Source organism: Pyxicephalus adspersus, chromosome 2 (genome assembly GCF_032062135.1).
Source record: "Pyxicephalus adspersus chromosome 2, UCB_Pads_2.0, whole genome shotgun sequence".
In the NCBI taxonomy this organism is placed as follows: Eukaryota; Metazoa; Chordata; class Amphibia; order Anura; family Pyxicephalidae; genus Pyxicephalus; species Pyxicephalus adspersus.
The window spans coordinates 140,249,894-140,268,350 of NC_092859.1; the positions used below are offsets into that span (position 1 = coordinate 140,249,894).

Below are 18,457 nucleotides of genomic sequence, written 5' to 3' on the forward strand. Positions count from 1 at the left end.
CTGCTGTGTTTTAATGACATATATGACGGAATAACAAACTTTTTGTAAACCTACATGGTAGACTTTCTCAAATTTTTTAATATGGGGGAACCCTTAAAATAATGTTTAGCTCTTAAGGAACCTGGTACAAAATAATATATACACAGCTCATAGTATATTAGCATGATGGTCAGCAGGAAAAATGCAGCTTACACTGCTTTCTAGAGGGAAGCATGTCACCCCTACAGATGGCCAAAAGGATCATTGGCAACACTTAAACTGACCTGAGAGACACAAGTTGCTGATTGCTTTCTAAGGAACCCTTAGCAACCTATGGAGGAACCCTAAGGCTCCACAGAACCCTGGCTGAGAAACATTGGTATGGGGTTTAGATATTGAAGCAGGCCAGCCAATTCTGCCCTTTATGAAACACCCATTAGCTGACCAACATGGCGCCTCAAGAACTAAACAGCAGATGAAAAAGTCTAGCAACTCCCAGCATTTCATTTACCATATGAAGTATAGAACCCTATGAGTTTGCTAAATTCCTTGAAATTTAGCTGATTGGTCTTATAAAACACTGAGGAATCACTATACCTTGTCACTGTATACCCTTAAAGCAACTAGAAGAACTACAGAAAAACAATGAAAACTTTCTACCTGTTCATGCAATACCTACCAGTGTAGTTAAAGAGTTCCTCTTCATGTAAAGTCTCTCAAGATACTGAAGCCCTTCATCCTTCAGCAGCTCCAAAGGAAAGTGGTTTAGATTTCGATAGTTTAAGAAGAGATTTTTGTGCCTTTCCAACTTGGCCACAGAGATGGTCTGGCAGAGTTCGGAAGCCATATTTGGCTGGGGTCCATCCACCTTGACAAATGGGTTGCCAACATCTCAAATCATCTCTGAAATTGGGAGACAAAACAGAAGTCAGTGTTATAGTACTTTCAGCATTAAGGTAGATTCATCTTTTCACCCAACCTGTATAAAATAATAAAGGTAACACTGGCTTGCTTGCAACTTTATTCCCTATTTGTTATCCAGTAGACACGTCTATGGGACCATGACCCTGGTGTTAGCTTTTTTATTGGGTACAGCTTTTGGAAACCATAGGCTGGCTTTAGAAACCTTTACTTTCATTGGTTACAATAGGGAATGTGAATGTCATTTTTGGTTAATTACTTGTATCTGTCAGTTGTAGAGTGTTGGGCCTGACCATCAGGTCACCAGATACTTAAAAATTATAATAGACTGAGATTTCATGCAGTTATTTAACTGTAAAACCTCCAGGAGCCCTGAAAAATGTGGCTGTTACTTTGTCCTGAACATATGTGAGGCAACACACATATTAAAGTGGACCTATCACTAAATATTTTACATTATAGAAAAAAGGTAGCTAGTGCTAAGGGTGATCCCACCCATGCACAGGGAATTATTTTTTTACACTTACAGGCGTTACACCTGATCTCGTACCTGTGCAGTGCAAGAATGGTGGAAGTAAGAAGAAGAACCTGAATGAAGATGCTGGATCCAGTGTCCAGGAAAAAGAAAGATAAGAGGCGGCATGGGGCCTACTGGACTATGATCATACAGAGATACAGCAGCTTCCACTTATAGAGCCCGATTTATTAAAGCTCTCCAAGGCTGGAGAGGATACAATTTCATAAGTGAACCTGGGTGATTCAGAAAACCTAGAATGGATTTCTTCAAAATCATTTGCTATTTGCTACCAAATGTTTTGAATCCTGGGCCAGGTCCGTTCCAGGTTTGGTGGATGACCCACGGATGAAAATGTATCCTCTCCAGCCTTGGAGAGCTTTAATAAATTAGGGCTATAAAGTGTCCTTTTTTATTACTGAAGGATTGCATTTTAAGAAAACATTTCTGCTCACACAGGGATTTAATAAAAGAATACATATGCAAGGACTGAAAAGGAGGGATGCACCATTTTACCGAAGAGCCAGGGTTCATTTTCTACTACAGCTCAAACTTTATAGAAACTTTATTCCCCCGTTCAAACTGATGCATACAAAAACTGAACAACTTTTTTCATTCTGTGGGTGAAGTAATATAAACAGTTAAAATGTCATTGAATTCAATGCTTAATCTGTCTTCAACACTCCCACAGAAACATTAAGACCATTACCCAACTTCTTGACCATTACCCAATTTTTCCAGACAGAGGGGAATGAATGCCAGCAGTTCATACGCAACTGGTACAAGATCTTGTGAGTATTTTATTTAAGGTGATGAATTGGAAACTCTTAAGAGTCTATTTATAAAGCAGCAAATCTTTCATTTATCAAAACCTGAAATATTCTCCAACAAGGAATGTTTTGGTGAATGTCACAGTCACTGCTTTATAAACACACCTCTTAGATCACGTCCTAGTTTTCTAGGAAATGGTGAAATCCGAGTCATTCTATGGAGATTTCATGTATGGTAACCAACATATATAGGCTTATACAACTCCCAAGCCTTCTCAGCCCTATTTATCTGAATCTACATAAACCTACCTGAGGTAATGGAATTCATTTCTTTTGTATTGGAAAAAGATTTGATTTTTATCTCCTTATTTCTATAATGCCTAATACCTTTATTCCGTAATGTAGTAAAACTGAACATTCACTGCATGCTCTCGGCTATCTTCCATTTATTGAAAATATTATAATAAAAGGTCAGCAGAAACGAGTTAACCTCACTCATCAAATTCAAATCTGCACTAAAAGTTATAAAAGTATGCCAAAGGGAACAATGTATCTGTAAGTTTTTAATGCAGCAGAGGTGAATGAATTACTTTTATCGTTCACAAACAGCATGGAGACACGTCTGATGGTATACCCATCGCTGGATAAATTTCCAGGTCCTGTCACTTTCACCTGCCTAACATCTCCAAAATCTGACCCTACCTACCCCAGAGACCACCAAACACCTTGTACATGGTCTTATCATCTCTCATCTCTCGTCTTGTATATGATCCTATCATCTCTCGTCTGGACTACTGTAACCTCCTCCTCTCTGGTATTCCACTAACCTGACTCTCTCCTCTACAATCTATTATGAACGCTGCAACCAGACTCATCCATCCTTCCCTCCGCTCCTCTTCTGCTGCCTCTCTTTGTAGTTCTCTTCATTGGCTTCCATTTCACCTTAGAATCAAATTCAAACTCCTGTGCTTTGCCTTCAAATCCCTCCACAGTCCTTGTTCCACTTACATTTCTGACCTGGTAAGAGAAATACTCCCCTAGCCGCTCTCTCTGCCCCTCCAATGACCTACTAATGACTTCCTCTCTCATAACCTCCTCACACACACGGCTCCAAGACTTTTCTAGAGCCGCCCCAACTCTCTGGAATGGTCTTCCTCGTCCTTTTTGGCTTGCTGCTACTTTCTGCTCATTTAAAAGAGCACTCAAACCCATCTTTTCAAACTTGCCTTCCCAGCTTCTTCTGTCTCTTAAAACCCTCACTACTTCCCACCATTCTATATCCCCCCTCCTATAAATATGAAGAGAACGGCTTTCTGGAATAGAATGACTATCATTATCATTATCAATGGATAATGCATTCTAAGACCACACTAAAATAAAGTGATTTTTACAATGAATAAGGCTAGTTTCACGTGGATAATTAACTGGCACAGTCAGTGGGCATTTGACAGCCTGCTAAAATGAATGGGCATTGAGAAGCGGTTTGATGGGAGACCGTCTTGATGAACTGCCCACTTGGACTTGGAAACCTCAAATGATGCATTTGAAGACAAAAAGATCAAATTTAAAAAGAATAACTATTAACAAATGCAATAGCCAAAAACATCCATTCCAAAGATTACCCCTGCTCACCCACTAGATGCCTTGGCCAGCATTATTCAACCCATCTCCAGTGGTTCCAGGTGATCCTGCCCCTCTTTTCCAGCCTGCTATGGGACAATCTTTTCTTTCACCCTGCTTTTTCTTTAAATCAGCATGCTAATGTCAACACATAAATAACAGCCTCATACCTTCATCTCTGAAATCACCTCAAACTCAGACTGCTTGCATTTTAAAAATACATTAAATGACATATTATTAAATATATAGCTGATGTAATGTGTGTAATCTTTTATATCTTTCTTTAGTTTATCATTTTAACCATGTGGTTTTACTTTCAGAAACGCATCTACGCTTATCTCTATGCCAACTTTTGCAGGATTAACTCAGCAACCTGAACCAGTGACCCTTCAGATGGAAATTGCTGCAGGCCCTCATGCCGTACTGTGGTTAATATTTTAACACTGACAAAACATTTATAGCAGTTAAAATTCACATACGGTAAACTTAGGTCTTAGTTAAAGCATCAGAAATATTAATTCTACCAATACCCAACTTTACTTTTACAAACTGTACCCCACAGAAAGTGACTATAGCACAGCAATGAAAGAAAAATAAATGAGTCTAAAGTTACCCATGTCAAAACATTACAATGTATCATAAACAGTCAAATAGGATATTCCAAATATTGTAGATATATTATATAAAACATGTTTATGATGACATGAATATCTCTTTACCTGTCCTAAAAACCTTCTGTAAAGACCAACCAAGCAAAAGGCCAATTGTTCAATTTGTGCACGTCTGATGTGTTAGCACATTTTTTCCCCCTCCGATAACGGGTTGTCTCTTTGGAGCAAATAAACAGCCAGTCTTTGGCTTTTGCCCTCCCAGTCGTTTTGCACTTAGTCGGAGTAACAGCCAACAAGTCAGGAGGAGGCGAGGATCAGATGTTGAAATCGGAGCACAGCTGCCGCAACAGGTGCGCGTTACAATATTTTGACTGTGAGTCAGCCCACATCAATGTACAGAACCAACGGGCCCTGGATTGTCCTAATGGGAACTGCAATATGACTGATGCAAAGCTTATTTTATGTTATATGTTTATGAAAATGATGATTGTGACTATTGCGTTATTTTATATAAAAGTGTGGGCAGCACAGTGGCTCTATCTGCATGGAGTTTGCATGTTCTCCCTATGTTTGCATGGGTTTCCTCCCACATTCCAAAAACATGCTGTTAGGTTAGGTTAACCTTAGACTGTCATAATGACATATGACTATGGTAAGGACATTAGATTGTGAGCTCCTTCGAGGGATAGCTAGTCACATGACTATGGACTTTGTACAGCGCTGTGTAATATGTTGGCGCTATATAAATACTGTGTAATAATAATTGAAGCAGTATGTTTTTTTTAATTGAACGTATAAAATAAATAAATAAATAAGTATGAGGGTGTGTTTTCCTTTAGGAAATATTAGTTTTTAGAAAAACAAAAAAAATCAATCTAGCCCCCCCATCCCCAGTGCCTGTAGAATAGAATCTGGGAAAGTCAGCATGGCACAGCTTTTCCTTTTAAGAAACACGATCTGCAAGAAATGTACAAACTGCCTTTGCTGATCCCCTGCAATTTATTGCTTTCTGGCTGCCGTGTTGATTACGTTAGTCTTATCTAGTGTTGCTTGATTTTGCTTCTGTTCGACAAAACTGAAGAAAATGTTTGGATCGCAGAACCAAAGTTTACCTTTGCCAACTTCAAGGTAAACTTCTGGCCCTTTACTTGTACAAAGTTGCTGCCCAACAAACCCACCTCTGCTGCTATCGCCCATCCACCAATGTCAGGGTATATGGTGGTAAGCACACCTATTATTAATAATATTAATCATATACAGGATTAGGATTTATATAGTGCAAACATATTACACAGCGCTGTACATTAAATAGGGGTTGCAAACGACAGAGAGTGACACAGGAGGAGGAGAGGACCCTGCCCAGAAGAGCTTACAATCTAGGAGGTGGGGAAAACACACACACCTAGGGCTTGTGGGAACTGTCCAGGTCCATGTGTTTTATTGGAAGCAAATAATTCCCTTGAGAGAATGTTATATTCCCTGTTTTATAAATTGAGTTTCAAAGTAATTTTTTAAAACCTATAGATAGCGTAAGGGAGAGATACAGCAGTAATAGTGGTGATCACATTAAAAATCACCCCAAAATTAGCAATTTTTGCAGATTAAAAAGAGTCCGGTGCCACTGGCAGTAATAGTAAATTCTAGCATCAGTGTCAATGGCTGCAATAATACCAATAAATAAATAGTAATGGTGTCAAGGAATTTTTTAATAGTCCCCAGAATTTGTGTCCGTGGCAGCTATACTAACCCCCTGCATTAATGTCAATGGACACACTAATACCCTTCCAGTATAAGTGTCAGTGGTCACAATAATAACCCCTTCACAATAATGTTGGTGGCTGCAATGATGGTGTAGTTGGCTACAACATTAACCCCTTACATTGGTATCCCTTGTGTACTATTCAATCTTTGAGCCCGCAGTGGTCAGGGGCAGTGCAAATTTAAACCCACGACCCCTAGTGGTTAGTGGCAGTTTTATAAGCCTTGCCTGCCTTCATATCGGTAGTCACTGACAATGTCATCTCCCCTCCAGATTATATAGTACAGGTAGTCCCCGAGTTAATGTCATCTGTCATATGGACGACTCCTAGATACGAATGGGGCTTCCCTGCTCGCTAGTGTGCAGGACCGAGGCTTGATGGAGGTAGGGGGGCGGTTTGCATAACTTGCTGAAGAAATCTTTGTCTAAACACAGCTGAGCAACAACTCATAACACTTTAATGGCTAAGACAAACTCTGCAGTTGTTTCTTTTTTCATATCAAAGCACAGCTTGCTCCAGAAGTTAATGAATGTCTAGGATCCATAAAGTTTTTTTTTTACTTTGTTTGTGATCAACTCACAGTGAGGATTTTATACAGTAACTGACATCACGCTGCCTAATAATATGTTGAGACAAACATCCGTCCTAATTAAATTTAATAAAATAAATTACCTGCTCCGACATACATACAAGTTCAACTTAACAACAAACCTGCAGTCCCTATGTCGTATGTAACCTGGGGACCTGTACTGTCACAATGAGATCATTTCACATGAATTTGCATTATCCTCTTATTTAGGTTATAGGAAATGAAACAATGGCAACATTTAAATTATTGGCACCCCACTGCCCATAAATCCACATAGGTGTCCAACAAATAGCAGACCCAGCCCAGCATGCCAGGCTGCACACACCAAATTACAGAGGACTGTGGAGGCTGCCATTGCTCATATCTACTTTTTCAGAGTGTTAAAAGCCTGATTAATATAATATTTATATATACTATTGACACATTGGCCTTGATTTATTAAAGCTCCCCAAGACTGAAGAGGATACACTTTTATCAATGAACCTAGATGATCCAAAAAAAACCTGGAATGGAAAAGTTCCAAGAATTTAAAACGTTTGCTAATAAATAGCATTTGACTTTAACAAACCCATTCCAGGTTTGCTGGATCACTCAGCTTCACTGATGAAAGTGTATCCTCTCCAGCCTTGGAGAACTTTAACAAATCAGGACCATTTTCTTTAGCTATTGGCACTATAACCTTGTATTACCTATTAAATTATTCTATGTGGAAGTATTTATTTGCATTTTACAAAGTAGAGCAGGCCAGCAGACTAGCTTAAGAAGGATCTGTTTGATGCAGTTTGCCAGTTTGAACATATACTGTAATATATGCAAACCAACAATTCCTGTTTTTCTTCAATTATGTAAAATAGTTATGTAAAAAAAAATTTTTTTTTGTATTCTAATGAATTGTTACTTACTTTTTAACTAAAAATCTCCTCTAAAGAAAATAATAGGTTTATTATTATATCAGGCACATGAAACAATCTGACAAGTCACAGATAATTTTGGATGCATGTCCATACAATCTAAGACACTTCTTATGTTTAAAAGTTCTTTACAAATTACCCATAAACCCATAAAATAATAAAATACCCATAAAAATTTACATGACTGTAATCTAACCCAAAAAATGTACATACTTTTTAACTTCCTACTGTTTGTACTATTCTAAAAATACTGTTTGCGTATATAAGGTATTATTGGCTAGGTTTGCAGAGAAAAAAAAAGATCGGTAGCATTAAACAGGAACAATATGGTTACATGCCACAGAATTGATATACAGTATACAACTGTCATTGCTTATATATTGCACACCGACTTCATGTATTGCATTGGAGTCAAACAAAACTAATGCAAACTAGTGCAGGAAAATGATATATTTCACTGAGCATTACACGGTTCTTATTGGTAAAACTGTAACAAAAAATACAAAGACGTTGCCAAAAATAGCAATATCTAAGAAAAAGTACATACAAAAGTAATTTCTTCCACCTGGTTATTATCTCAACAACTGCCACTAAATTAATAAACACAAAAAACAAATAAAAAATCGTAGGGCTTTTCAGACAGTAAATTATAAAGAATGCTACATAAATGCAAATTTTGAAATTTTATTAAAAAAAACATACATATTTAAAATAATAATGTTTATTTTCTATATTCTATAAAAGTAGAAAAGTATAAAAACTATTTCACCATTTCAGGGTATAAATCGCGACAAATGGGGGACTCGTGTTCATTTAATGTTCTCCACGCGTTTCGCGGAACCCCAGTCCGCTTCCTCAGGAGATATTTATGTTTGTAGCGCTCTCCATCCTTCATGCAATGAGATATACCCGTGATGTCTGAATGCCACAAGGCAAAGGGATGGAATGTGTAATCAAAAACAATACGCATACTGCAGCCATTATTTTTCCATAATTGCGATCTCAATACTCAATGTTACCCAGTATCCACGTTTGACCAGGCTTCTAGACCCTCACAAACACTTCAAACCCCAGTGCTTATGGCTACTTATCCGTATTCAATGCATATCGCTTCCATCCTTCATCTTACAATGTGTATATGGGAGGCATCACGGGTATATCTCAATGCATGAAGGAAGTGGAGAGCTACAAACAAAAATCTATCCTGAGGAAGCAGACTGGGGTTCTGCGAAACGCGTAGAGAAAATAATATGAACTAGAATCCCCTATTTGTCAGGAGTTATACACCGGAATAGTGAAATGGTTTTTACACTGTTGCACTTTTATGGAATATAGAAAATAAATGTTAATATTTTAAATATGTATGTTTTTAATAACATTTTAAAATTTGCATTTATGTAGCACTCTTTATATATTACTGCATGAAAAGTCCTACGATTCTTTGTTTGTTTTTGTGAATATCAATGAAAAAGCAACATAGTAATCTGTCCTCTGCATTGAGGACAACTATACCCTTTTGTTTTAACTTTAAAGGAGTTGGGGAAAAACTATCTACACCAAAAAAAAAAAACCCACACTACTCTGGTCCCAATTATACATCAAAAGACAGCTGGTTCTGTCCAAATGTATGGTGACGCTCCCTTCTACAGAGAACTGAACTAGCATTACAAGCAGATGGTGTAAGAGTATCTCCTCAGTGTTCATCTGCATTAGTTATGGTTGATCACAACATTTTTGAGCCTTGTTAATTCATCTATTGAATCTATCTATATAGAAGGACCCCTTTTTAGTATGTACCCTGTCCCACCCACATAGCAACCTTGTTCCCTTTTACTTTGCATTCTGCTTTCTTTTAGTAATAAGGAGCAATGTATTACTTTATGCATTGCAACCCCAATTTTCATTTTGCCAGATAACACATCTTTTTTTTTTTTTTTGTTACAGAGGTAGCGGTCAGCCCTCCAGCTTCTATTCTGGGAAAAACTTTCTCTTAAAGATGGATAGGACCTATCTAAGCCCTATAATAGATAGTGGATATTCAATTTGCTGATCTATAGGGTTCATAATGCCTGAATTAGTACACAGGCAGATTCCCAGACATTTAGGAAATGTAATATTATTATTATTACTACACAGTATTCATATATGCCAACATATTACGCAGCGCTGTAAAAAGTCTATAGTCATGTGACTAACTGCCACTCAAAGGGGCTCACAATCTAATGTCCCTACCATAGTCATATGTTTTAATACAGTTTAAGGTCAGTTTTGGGTGGAAGCCGATAAACCTAACTGCATGTTTTTGAAATGTGGGAGGAAACCAACGCAGATATGGGGAGAACCTGCAAACTCCATGCAGATGATGTCTTGGCCGAGATTGAAACCTGGGACCCAGCACTCCTAGGCCAGAGTGCTAACCCCTGAGCCACTGTGGATACAGGGAGCCATGCATCGGAAATAAATGAACACCTATATAATTACGATTGGTTTAACTCCAAAGCCTTGAACATGTACTTTAAAATCCAAAAGACCGAAACATCTCAGGTAACACATTCCATGCTTCTATTGCTCTACAAAATAAGATGACATTTGGCAATACAAACAAATGTGAAATTCCCTAGTTTTTTGTTTAATTTTCCAGGTATTTGCAATCCAAATGATATTCACAATGTTTAGTACCAAAAATGTAAATTAGTAAAATGAGTTTCACAGTTCACAGTTTGTATGTGAAAGTAACATTTAAAGAGACCTCTGAACAGAACCAAATTATACTGCAAAGAAAACCAATTCTAATCAAGTTCTTATCTTTCATGGTTGGAGACTTGATTAGTATTGAAGATGTTGGATCAATGTAACAGCCAGGTAACTAGTCTTCTTGGAAGAATAAACCAACATTAGCAGCTAAACTAATTCTTACAGCAAGTGTTCAACGTGAAAATGTCATGAAGAACATTGATATCATTGCTGACCTCTCCATCTGAAAAAAAAAAAAGAAAATGCCTGGCTATCTTGCTGACCCTGTTTCCATATTTAGGATAACTGACCACAGAACAGGGTTGCAACAGTATGACATTTTCACATTATGATAACTCAGAAAGTAGAGTTTCACAATTTTGTGCATTAGGATTGTAGCACACCCCCCTACAGAGATGCTCCGGATGCCGGTGATGGCTTCTTTTTGGTGTTGCCCAGATTAACCCCGGCCGATGCTGGAAGCTGGTGATGGCTCTCTCTTATGGTGTGGTTGAGATTCACACCTTCTCAGTCAATTCTAGCAGTCTAGGGAACTACTGAAAGTAAAGGAAGTGCAGGAGGAAGCTGGTTTTGTCACTGGGGAGGCAAGAACCATATATTGTTTTACTCATGAGAAAATTTCTGTACTGAAAGTTACACCTTTCAGACATTGACATGACGTTAACTCCAAGCCGCCTGCTATGTCAGTCTACCTCGAACACTCAAACTGGAGCAAAGCTCCACAGCGTCAAGTAATGCAGCTCCACTCTTACCAATCTCTAGGTAAATAAGATAGGCTCATCATAAACGGACGACTAGTCACTGTACAAACTCCAAAACAGCTCCAGGTCCGACAGCCGGCTGAGCCCAAAGTCCTGGCTAGGCTGAGCCACAAAGGTTCATCCTGCTTACTTTTGCATGGAAGGAACCCCTCTTCCAGGCTGTCCCTGAAAGTTTATTCATTTCATTCAGCCCTACTCCATTGGAGGAGCGGAGAGAGCAGCTGGGGGAATATTTTTCTATCAGGTCAGAAATGTAAGTGGGACAAGAACTGTGGAGGGATTTGCACGCCGTTTTTTTTGCTTGATGGGTTTGTTATTTATTCACCTAAAACAATCTAACTTTTTAAATAAAATAGGAAAGTTAGTAGTATGCACAATCACATTGGGCTTTATTTACAAAACATCGAATCTGACATTCACTGAAACATTCCCTGCTGTAGAATCTTCCAGGTCCATATGTTTCAATGACAGTAATTGATTCTCCACCAGGAAATGTTTCAGCAGATGACAGATTCAACGTTTTGTAAATAAAGCCCAATGTGATCAAACTTTCTTATTTTATATAAAAAGTGGGATTTGTTTTAGGTAAATAGAATCAATTACTGTTATTAAAACAAATAGACCTGGAAGATTCTGAATTTGAGAATGTTTCAGTTAAAAGTCAGATTCCCTGTTATAAATAGAGCCCATTTTTGCACAAATGTTGTGCATCATATATTCTTTCTTCTGCAGGAATAAATGTATATGGTGGCTCTGTGGCAAAATCTTTTGTCTTGCACTGCTAGGTTCAAATCTCTTCCAGGATGCCATCTGCATGGAGTTTGTGCGGGTGTCCTTCCACATTCCAAAAACATATTAGCGTTCCTAAACTACGAATTTTCACTTTACATAAAAGGGTAGACAACCCTTTAATATAAAAAAAAATTCATTTTTTTTTAATTTTTTTTATTGGCATTACCATAAAAAAAGGGTGCCGCACTGCCCCCTAATTCCCAATCGCCTAGGCGATCAAGAATGAATGGGAGCGCAAAGCCTCCCAGAATACCTGTGTCACGAAACCCCCGGAAGCTCTTGTGTGCTCCTTTTTGTGGAGCCTTTTTGTGAAAAAAATTGCTGATCTCACACATGTGCAGGGAGTTCGGCAACTGTTTTTCCAACCTACGTCACAGGATTTCACGCCCAAGTCGGATGATGTAGGAAGAAAGACAAGGAAGAAGATGGCGGTGCCCGGAGCACCGGCACAAAGACAGATGCCGGGACAATGCGGGACCCGATGGAAGAGACTGACCGACTGTGTGCTTTGGGGGATTTTGAGTTTACTCCCTTTAATAAGTTATTAGACGTCTGCCCAATATTGGCCTTGGATTGTGTTACTCTGGGACATTAGATTGTGAGGGACATTTAGCAACATGGATATGTACAGCGCTACGTCTTATGTTGGTGCTATATAAATACATGATAATTACATAATATAGATTTTATATCATCCTTATGTCAGAATTGTGCATTTTACCACATGTGAGCTGCATAGTTTAGAAGCAAAAGGGGTATAAGTGAATAAATGGTGAATAATAATGTGAATAATACCCTGCAGCTCACCCATCACTATCTGATACAATATAACAATTTGCAGCAACAAAAGAAACATAATTACTAAATCGTATTATTTCACATTTCTACATGTGACCTAGGAAGGTCCTGGAGGGGGGAGGTGGGTTTGGTCCTTGAATATAGATTGTACAGGGTGACATTACCAGGGAGAGAACCAATGTGACAACTATGGAGCCTCAACCTGTCATCCCTCACACAAGGCCTAGCTGTAGGGGACGCTGCAGCCACCGTACCCTGACCATAGCAGGTGACCCCCTCACCTCCGGTCCCCACACTCCTCTCACACAGCTTCACTCACCTCTCCTCCGCTCCTCAACTCCACACTGATAAAGCAGCTGCAGCCATGAAACACTCATCCTGATTGGCCTTGGGGGATGCACCTTATTCCGATTGCTTGGAACGCAAAGTGGGCCTGATCACTCGCGGCCAATTGTGTTAAAGATCACACGACGCAGGTTGACAAGAAAAAACAGCCATTGGCTACGACTAGGGTTCTGCCCGTCTCCTATAGGCTAATGCTGGTTTGTTTGGGAGCCTTTTATTGGACAGAATCTGTGAGATAGTATGAGACTCCAAATAGCATTTACTCTAACGATGAAGAGAATAAACATGGTGACACACCCACTAGATACGCCGCCGTATAGCTTTACTCATTGGCAGAATATAAAAATATTGTATCCTATGTTTCTACCTTGTATATTGGAATAGTGCGCCCCCTGACGGCCAATAGACCTTTCGCACCTCCTTATGTACCACATGAACCCGTTACATATCCCTTACACACAGCCCCAGAAAAGTATCCATTCCCGTGTAAACTACAAGACCCAGAATTCCCTGTAGCTCTCAGCCAATGACAGTACGAGGGCGGAAGAGGCGGGACTGGTCACCATGGCAGCAGCAGTAAATGAAGTCCTGTTGGTGGAGGAGCTTCTGGCTGTAGTATTGCAGCAGGTGGTGGCTGTAACCCTTCGGCTGCCTGATAAAACTTCACTTTTTCTACATAAAAACCTGGTTAGAACCCTACAACATCATATATTTTCTGAAAGTAAAGGTCATGTAGCATTAAACACTGGTCAATTTTTTTTTCTGGGTAATGCTGTTTCTATCTATATTTGCAAAAATATGTTTAAAATCATTTTACTGAATACACACACAATACAATCTCCAAATATTTGTTACATTAAAAAATGAGAGTGAATTGAGTTATTAGATGCTAAATATATCAGGACTTTGCAGCATGATATACATGGAGACAAATTGTTATACCTAATATAGGGATAACATGGGGGTCTCTGTAAAAACCTCTGCAGCTCATCAATTTAGAATTAAAGAGGAACTCGACTGAAAACCAAAAAAAATACACTTACCTTCCATCCTACAGGGCAGTCTGATCCATCCGGGGGGGGTCCTGCATCGGGTCCCTCGTCATCCCGGCATCTGTCCCTGGCGCCGCCATCTTAGTCTCTTCTTCCCGGTTCTTCATCCTATGTCACCCGAGCCCGGAGTGAGATCAGATGACGTAGGATGGAAAAAAAACTTTACGATCTCACTGCACATGTGTGAGATCAGCAAAATATTTTCTTTGCGCGAAAATGCTCGGGCGTGTGCAGAAGGAGCACCCAAGAGCCTCCCGGGATGCGTGACGTAAGTATCCCGGGACGCTTTGCGCTCTGATTTATTCTCGACCACCTAGGCGATGGAGAATTAGGGGGTGGTGCTGCACCTCTTTTTTTTTTTTTTTTTTTTTTTAAAGTGTTGCACAGAAAAAAAAAACAGAACTTTTACTCTACATTAAAGGGTTGTCTGCACTTTTATGTAAAGTGTAACTGTAAATGATTGCTCCAGGGTTATGATCTTGCTTTGGTGTGCTAGTAATACCCAACATGCACCAAAACCTTAATTTGCATCTGGCACAGGGAATTTCTGGGCCCCATACTAGGTAAACATCCTGGGCCCCCCTCTCCCAGGTCTAAATGTTCCAGCATTGCAAAAGTCAAGCTGCAGCCCTGATCTGACACACGCCATCTTGATTAGCCAGGTTGGAGTGACCTCCCCCCATACGCTGTACTGGGCACTGTCATATTCATAGAGACATAGTAGGTCAGTTTGAAAATAAGTCCATCAAGTTCAACCATCAGAGAAATAAACATATCCCAGATATAAAGCCCTATAAGAGATAGTTGACCAAGAGGAAGGCAAAATAAAACGAAAACCCCTGGTACAATTTGCTCCAACAGGGGAAAAAATTATTTCCTGATTCCATGAGGCAATCGGATGTTCCCTGGATGAACAGTCACTGTTATATTTAATTTAAAGCCTTAAAACCCAGTTATATTCTGTGCTTTTAGAAATCATTCAGCTTTTAGTATCTATTATAGTTGCAGAAACTACTTCCTGAGGGTGCCGATTCCACATTTTCACAGCCCTTACAGTGAAAAATCCCTTCCTTACCTGGAGCTTAAACTTCTTTTCCTCCAGACGCAAAGAGTGCCCTCTTGTTCCTTGTAATGATCTCAAAGTGAATAATGGGGAAGAGAGTTCTCTATATGGACCATTTAAATTTATACAGGGTGATCATATCCGCCCTTATACGTGTCTTCTCAAGGGAGAATAGATTCAGTTCAGCTAATCTCTCCTCATAGCTGAGCTCCTCCATTGTCGTCTACTCTTTTATGTAAAGTGAAAATTTTGTTTAGGTACGCTTTAACTCAGTTCTGCACAGGGGCCGATTGTCAGCTACGTCCACCACTGGGCAGAATGTAGCGGTGTTTGTGTTTAGTTGTCCTGTTACAAATTGTTTTTAACAGTAATTAATCACTGCTATAATTAACTAATGCCAGTGATTAACATTGATTTGTAGCTAGCAATTTTATAATCGCCAACAATACTACTGATTTGTCTTTTCTGCAGTGATCTGTAGCTAAGCCATGGAGATGAATTCTGGGACATAAACATTTTGCACAATCATAGAGCAAAATAATCTTCAAGGAAAATACCTGGCAAGAAAACAAATCACTTTTGTTGGAGTAATTCAGGAGCCACAAAAAAAAAAAAAAAAAGTCAAATAGGAACCATTCCTATGCTCATGGAAAGAACGGGCATCAGACTGGAGCCCCATCTCTCCGTGGAGACTCGTGGAGCTTTTAGCTTTTCAGTACTTTTTTCAGAAAGGTGTTGGCAGTGGCAGCGGTTGTATTCCTCTCTCACACACTCCACCATTCCTGGAGGCATTGTTCTATGTCATCTGCTACCATCATAAAAATAATATGTAAAGCACTTACCAATGCATTAAATTTAGTGAAAAATGTGATTCTGTGTTCCTGAAGAAGTGTTTCACCCAGATACTATACAAAACACAGATACTTGTGTCTGCACATTTATATGCGTCTTGGATTCACCCTCGATTCTGCCCTCTCATCCACCCCCCATATTCAGAACATTTCCCTGTCACTTTCACTTGCATACCATCTACAAAATCCGCCTTTACCTGTCCCCTGAGACCACCAAACTCCTGTTTACGCTCCTATTATCTCTCGTTGGGACTACTGTAACCTCCTCTCTGGTACTCCACCAACCTGACTCTCTCCTCTACAAGAAGATTTCTATAATGAATGCTGCAGCCAGACTCATCCATCCTTACCAACGCTCCTCATCTGCTGCTTCTCTTTGTAGTTCTCTTCATTGGCTTCCATTTCACCTTAGAATCAAATTCATCTCCTGTGCTTTGCTTTCAAATCCCTCCACAGTTCTTGTCCCACTTACATTTCTGACCTGATAGAAAAAAACTCCCCCAGCCGCTCTCTCCGCTCCTCCAATGACCTACTAATGACTTCCTCACTCATAACCTCATCACACGCACGGATACAAGCCTTCTCTAGAGCTGCTCCAACTCTTTGGAATGGTCTTCCTCGTCCTATTTCGTCTTACCCCTACTTTCTGCTCATTTAAAAGAGACCTTTAAAACCCGTCTTTTCATACTTGCCCACCCATCTTCTTTCTGTTAAAACCCTCACTACTTACCCACCAATCCAAACCCCCTTCTATTTTGTGCTAATTCCCCCACCTCTTAGATTGTAAGCTCTTCTGGGCAGGGTCCTCTCCTCCTCCTGTGTCACCGTCTGTATCTGTCTGTCATTTGCAACCTTTATTTAATGTACAGCACTGCGTATTATGTTGGCGGTATATAAATACTGTTTATTAATAATAATAATAATAATAATAATAATAATAATAATATTAATATTAATAATACATGATTTAAAAAAAAAGCTTGGTTGGGGCTCCTGAACTGAAAAAAGCCTGGGGCCCATGGTACAGTAAATGCACCCCAGGCGCATTGTTCCTGACGTTCCTTCTGCAATAAAACATACTTACCTGCCTGATTGACATCTTCATCTGTCAAATATCAGTTCTCAGAATAGGATGCCAGGATACCCTGAGTTTACTGAATGAACTACCAAGAAGAGAAGAAAGAAGATGGCGGTGTTCTGGCTTTCTGTTTTAGCTATACACTGCTCTGTATGTGGCACCAGTTTAAAGTATATTTGAGGCCAAAATTCCGTTTTCATTTTGGGTAGAGTTGGAGAGGGTTAAAAACTGCAGTGCATTGTTTTTATGTCATATCATTCTTGGAGATTTTCCTTCACTTTCTGTGCTGCAGACCAATATAAAATAAAGAGGACATCTTTCTAATGTTAGAGCTAATTACAAAGGGTGATTTACAGACAGTAATAAAAAAAACTTTCATTTATAAATGAAATATAAAAAGTTGCTCACAGTCTGGCCCTTTGAATAAACAATTCTATTTTGATTGACCCATGACATGGAATTAGCTTGTGAATACCTTTAAACACCATGGGCCCGATTTATTAAAGCTCTCCAAGGCTGGGGAGAATACAATTTCTTTAGACTTTCATCAGTAAAGCTGATTGATCCAGCAAACCTGGAATGGATTTCCTAAAATGAATTTGCTATTCGCTAGCAAAGGTTTTCAATCCTGGACCAGATCCATTCCAGGTTTGCTAGATCACCCAGCTTCACTGATGAAAGTATATCCTCTCCAGCCTTTAATATATCAGGCCCATGTTGGCAATGTAAAGCCTTATAATGGAAAGGAGCACTTTGCTTTAGAGTTTCTTTTCCAGCTTGTCCTTTTCAACCATGTTTTATATCAATTTTTAATTCGATTACTCTCAGTAGGATGACATCTGAAATGCAAGACAAATGCATTACATTTCCTTGAGATGCTTTTACCACTTTTTTTTTAAGGCGCTACATTGACATTGACCTTGTGAACGAACTTTAATATTGAAATAGACTTTATTAATCTCAAATTTCCCCATACAATATTTATGAAACTTAGATATAAACAAACACACAGGTTATAGAAACAGCAACTATAGGATATCAGACAGCAGATTCCAAATATCAGATCTTGTGTTGTCCTGTCCCGGCTTCCGGCAACATTTATCAGCTACTCACCGTGTTTCCTCAATTTTAGGACACCCCCATTAAGTAAGCCACCCCCAATTTTTAAAAAAATAATTAAAATAAGACACTCACCCGTTTATAAGACAGCTCCAGATATCTGATCCTGCGTGTGTCCTTTATGCTGGCTGCAGCCTGTGTGTCTCTGATGCTGGCTGCAGGGCGTGTC

General features: G+C 39.3%; 1 protein-coding gene across 2 annotated transcripts in view; it reads right to left on the reverse strand.

The window, feature by feature from the left end:
- LRRC28 (leucine rich repeat containing 28) overlaps positions 1-13,243 on the reverse strand; it is a 36,972-nt gene extending 23,729 nt beyond the window's left edge. The window contains exons 1-2 of one of the 2 annotated variants that reach the window (XM_072402666.1): positions 13,100-13,243; positions 659-882 (exon numbers count right to left, since the gene is read on the reverse strand). In XM_072402666.1, the coding sequence (XP_072258767.1) occupies positions 659-826 (168 nt within the window). In that variant the 5' untranslated portion in view covers positions 827-882; positions 13,100-13,243. Of the gene's footprint in view, positions 1-658; positions 883-4,523; positions 4,676-13,099 lie in introns of those variants that run through there. The other variant, XM_072402667.1, reaches the window with a different exon arrangement.
- Between the last annotated feature and the right edge of the window lie 5,214 nt (positions 13,244-18,457).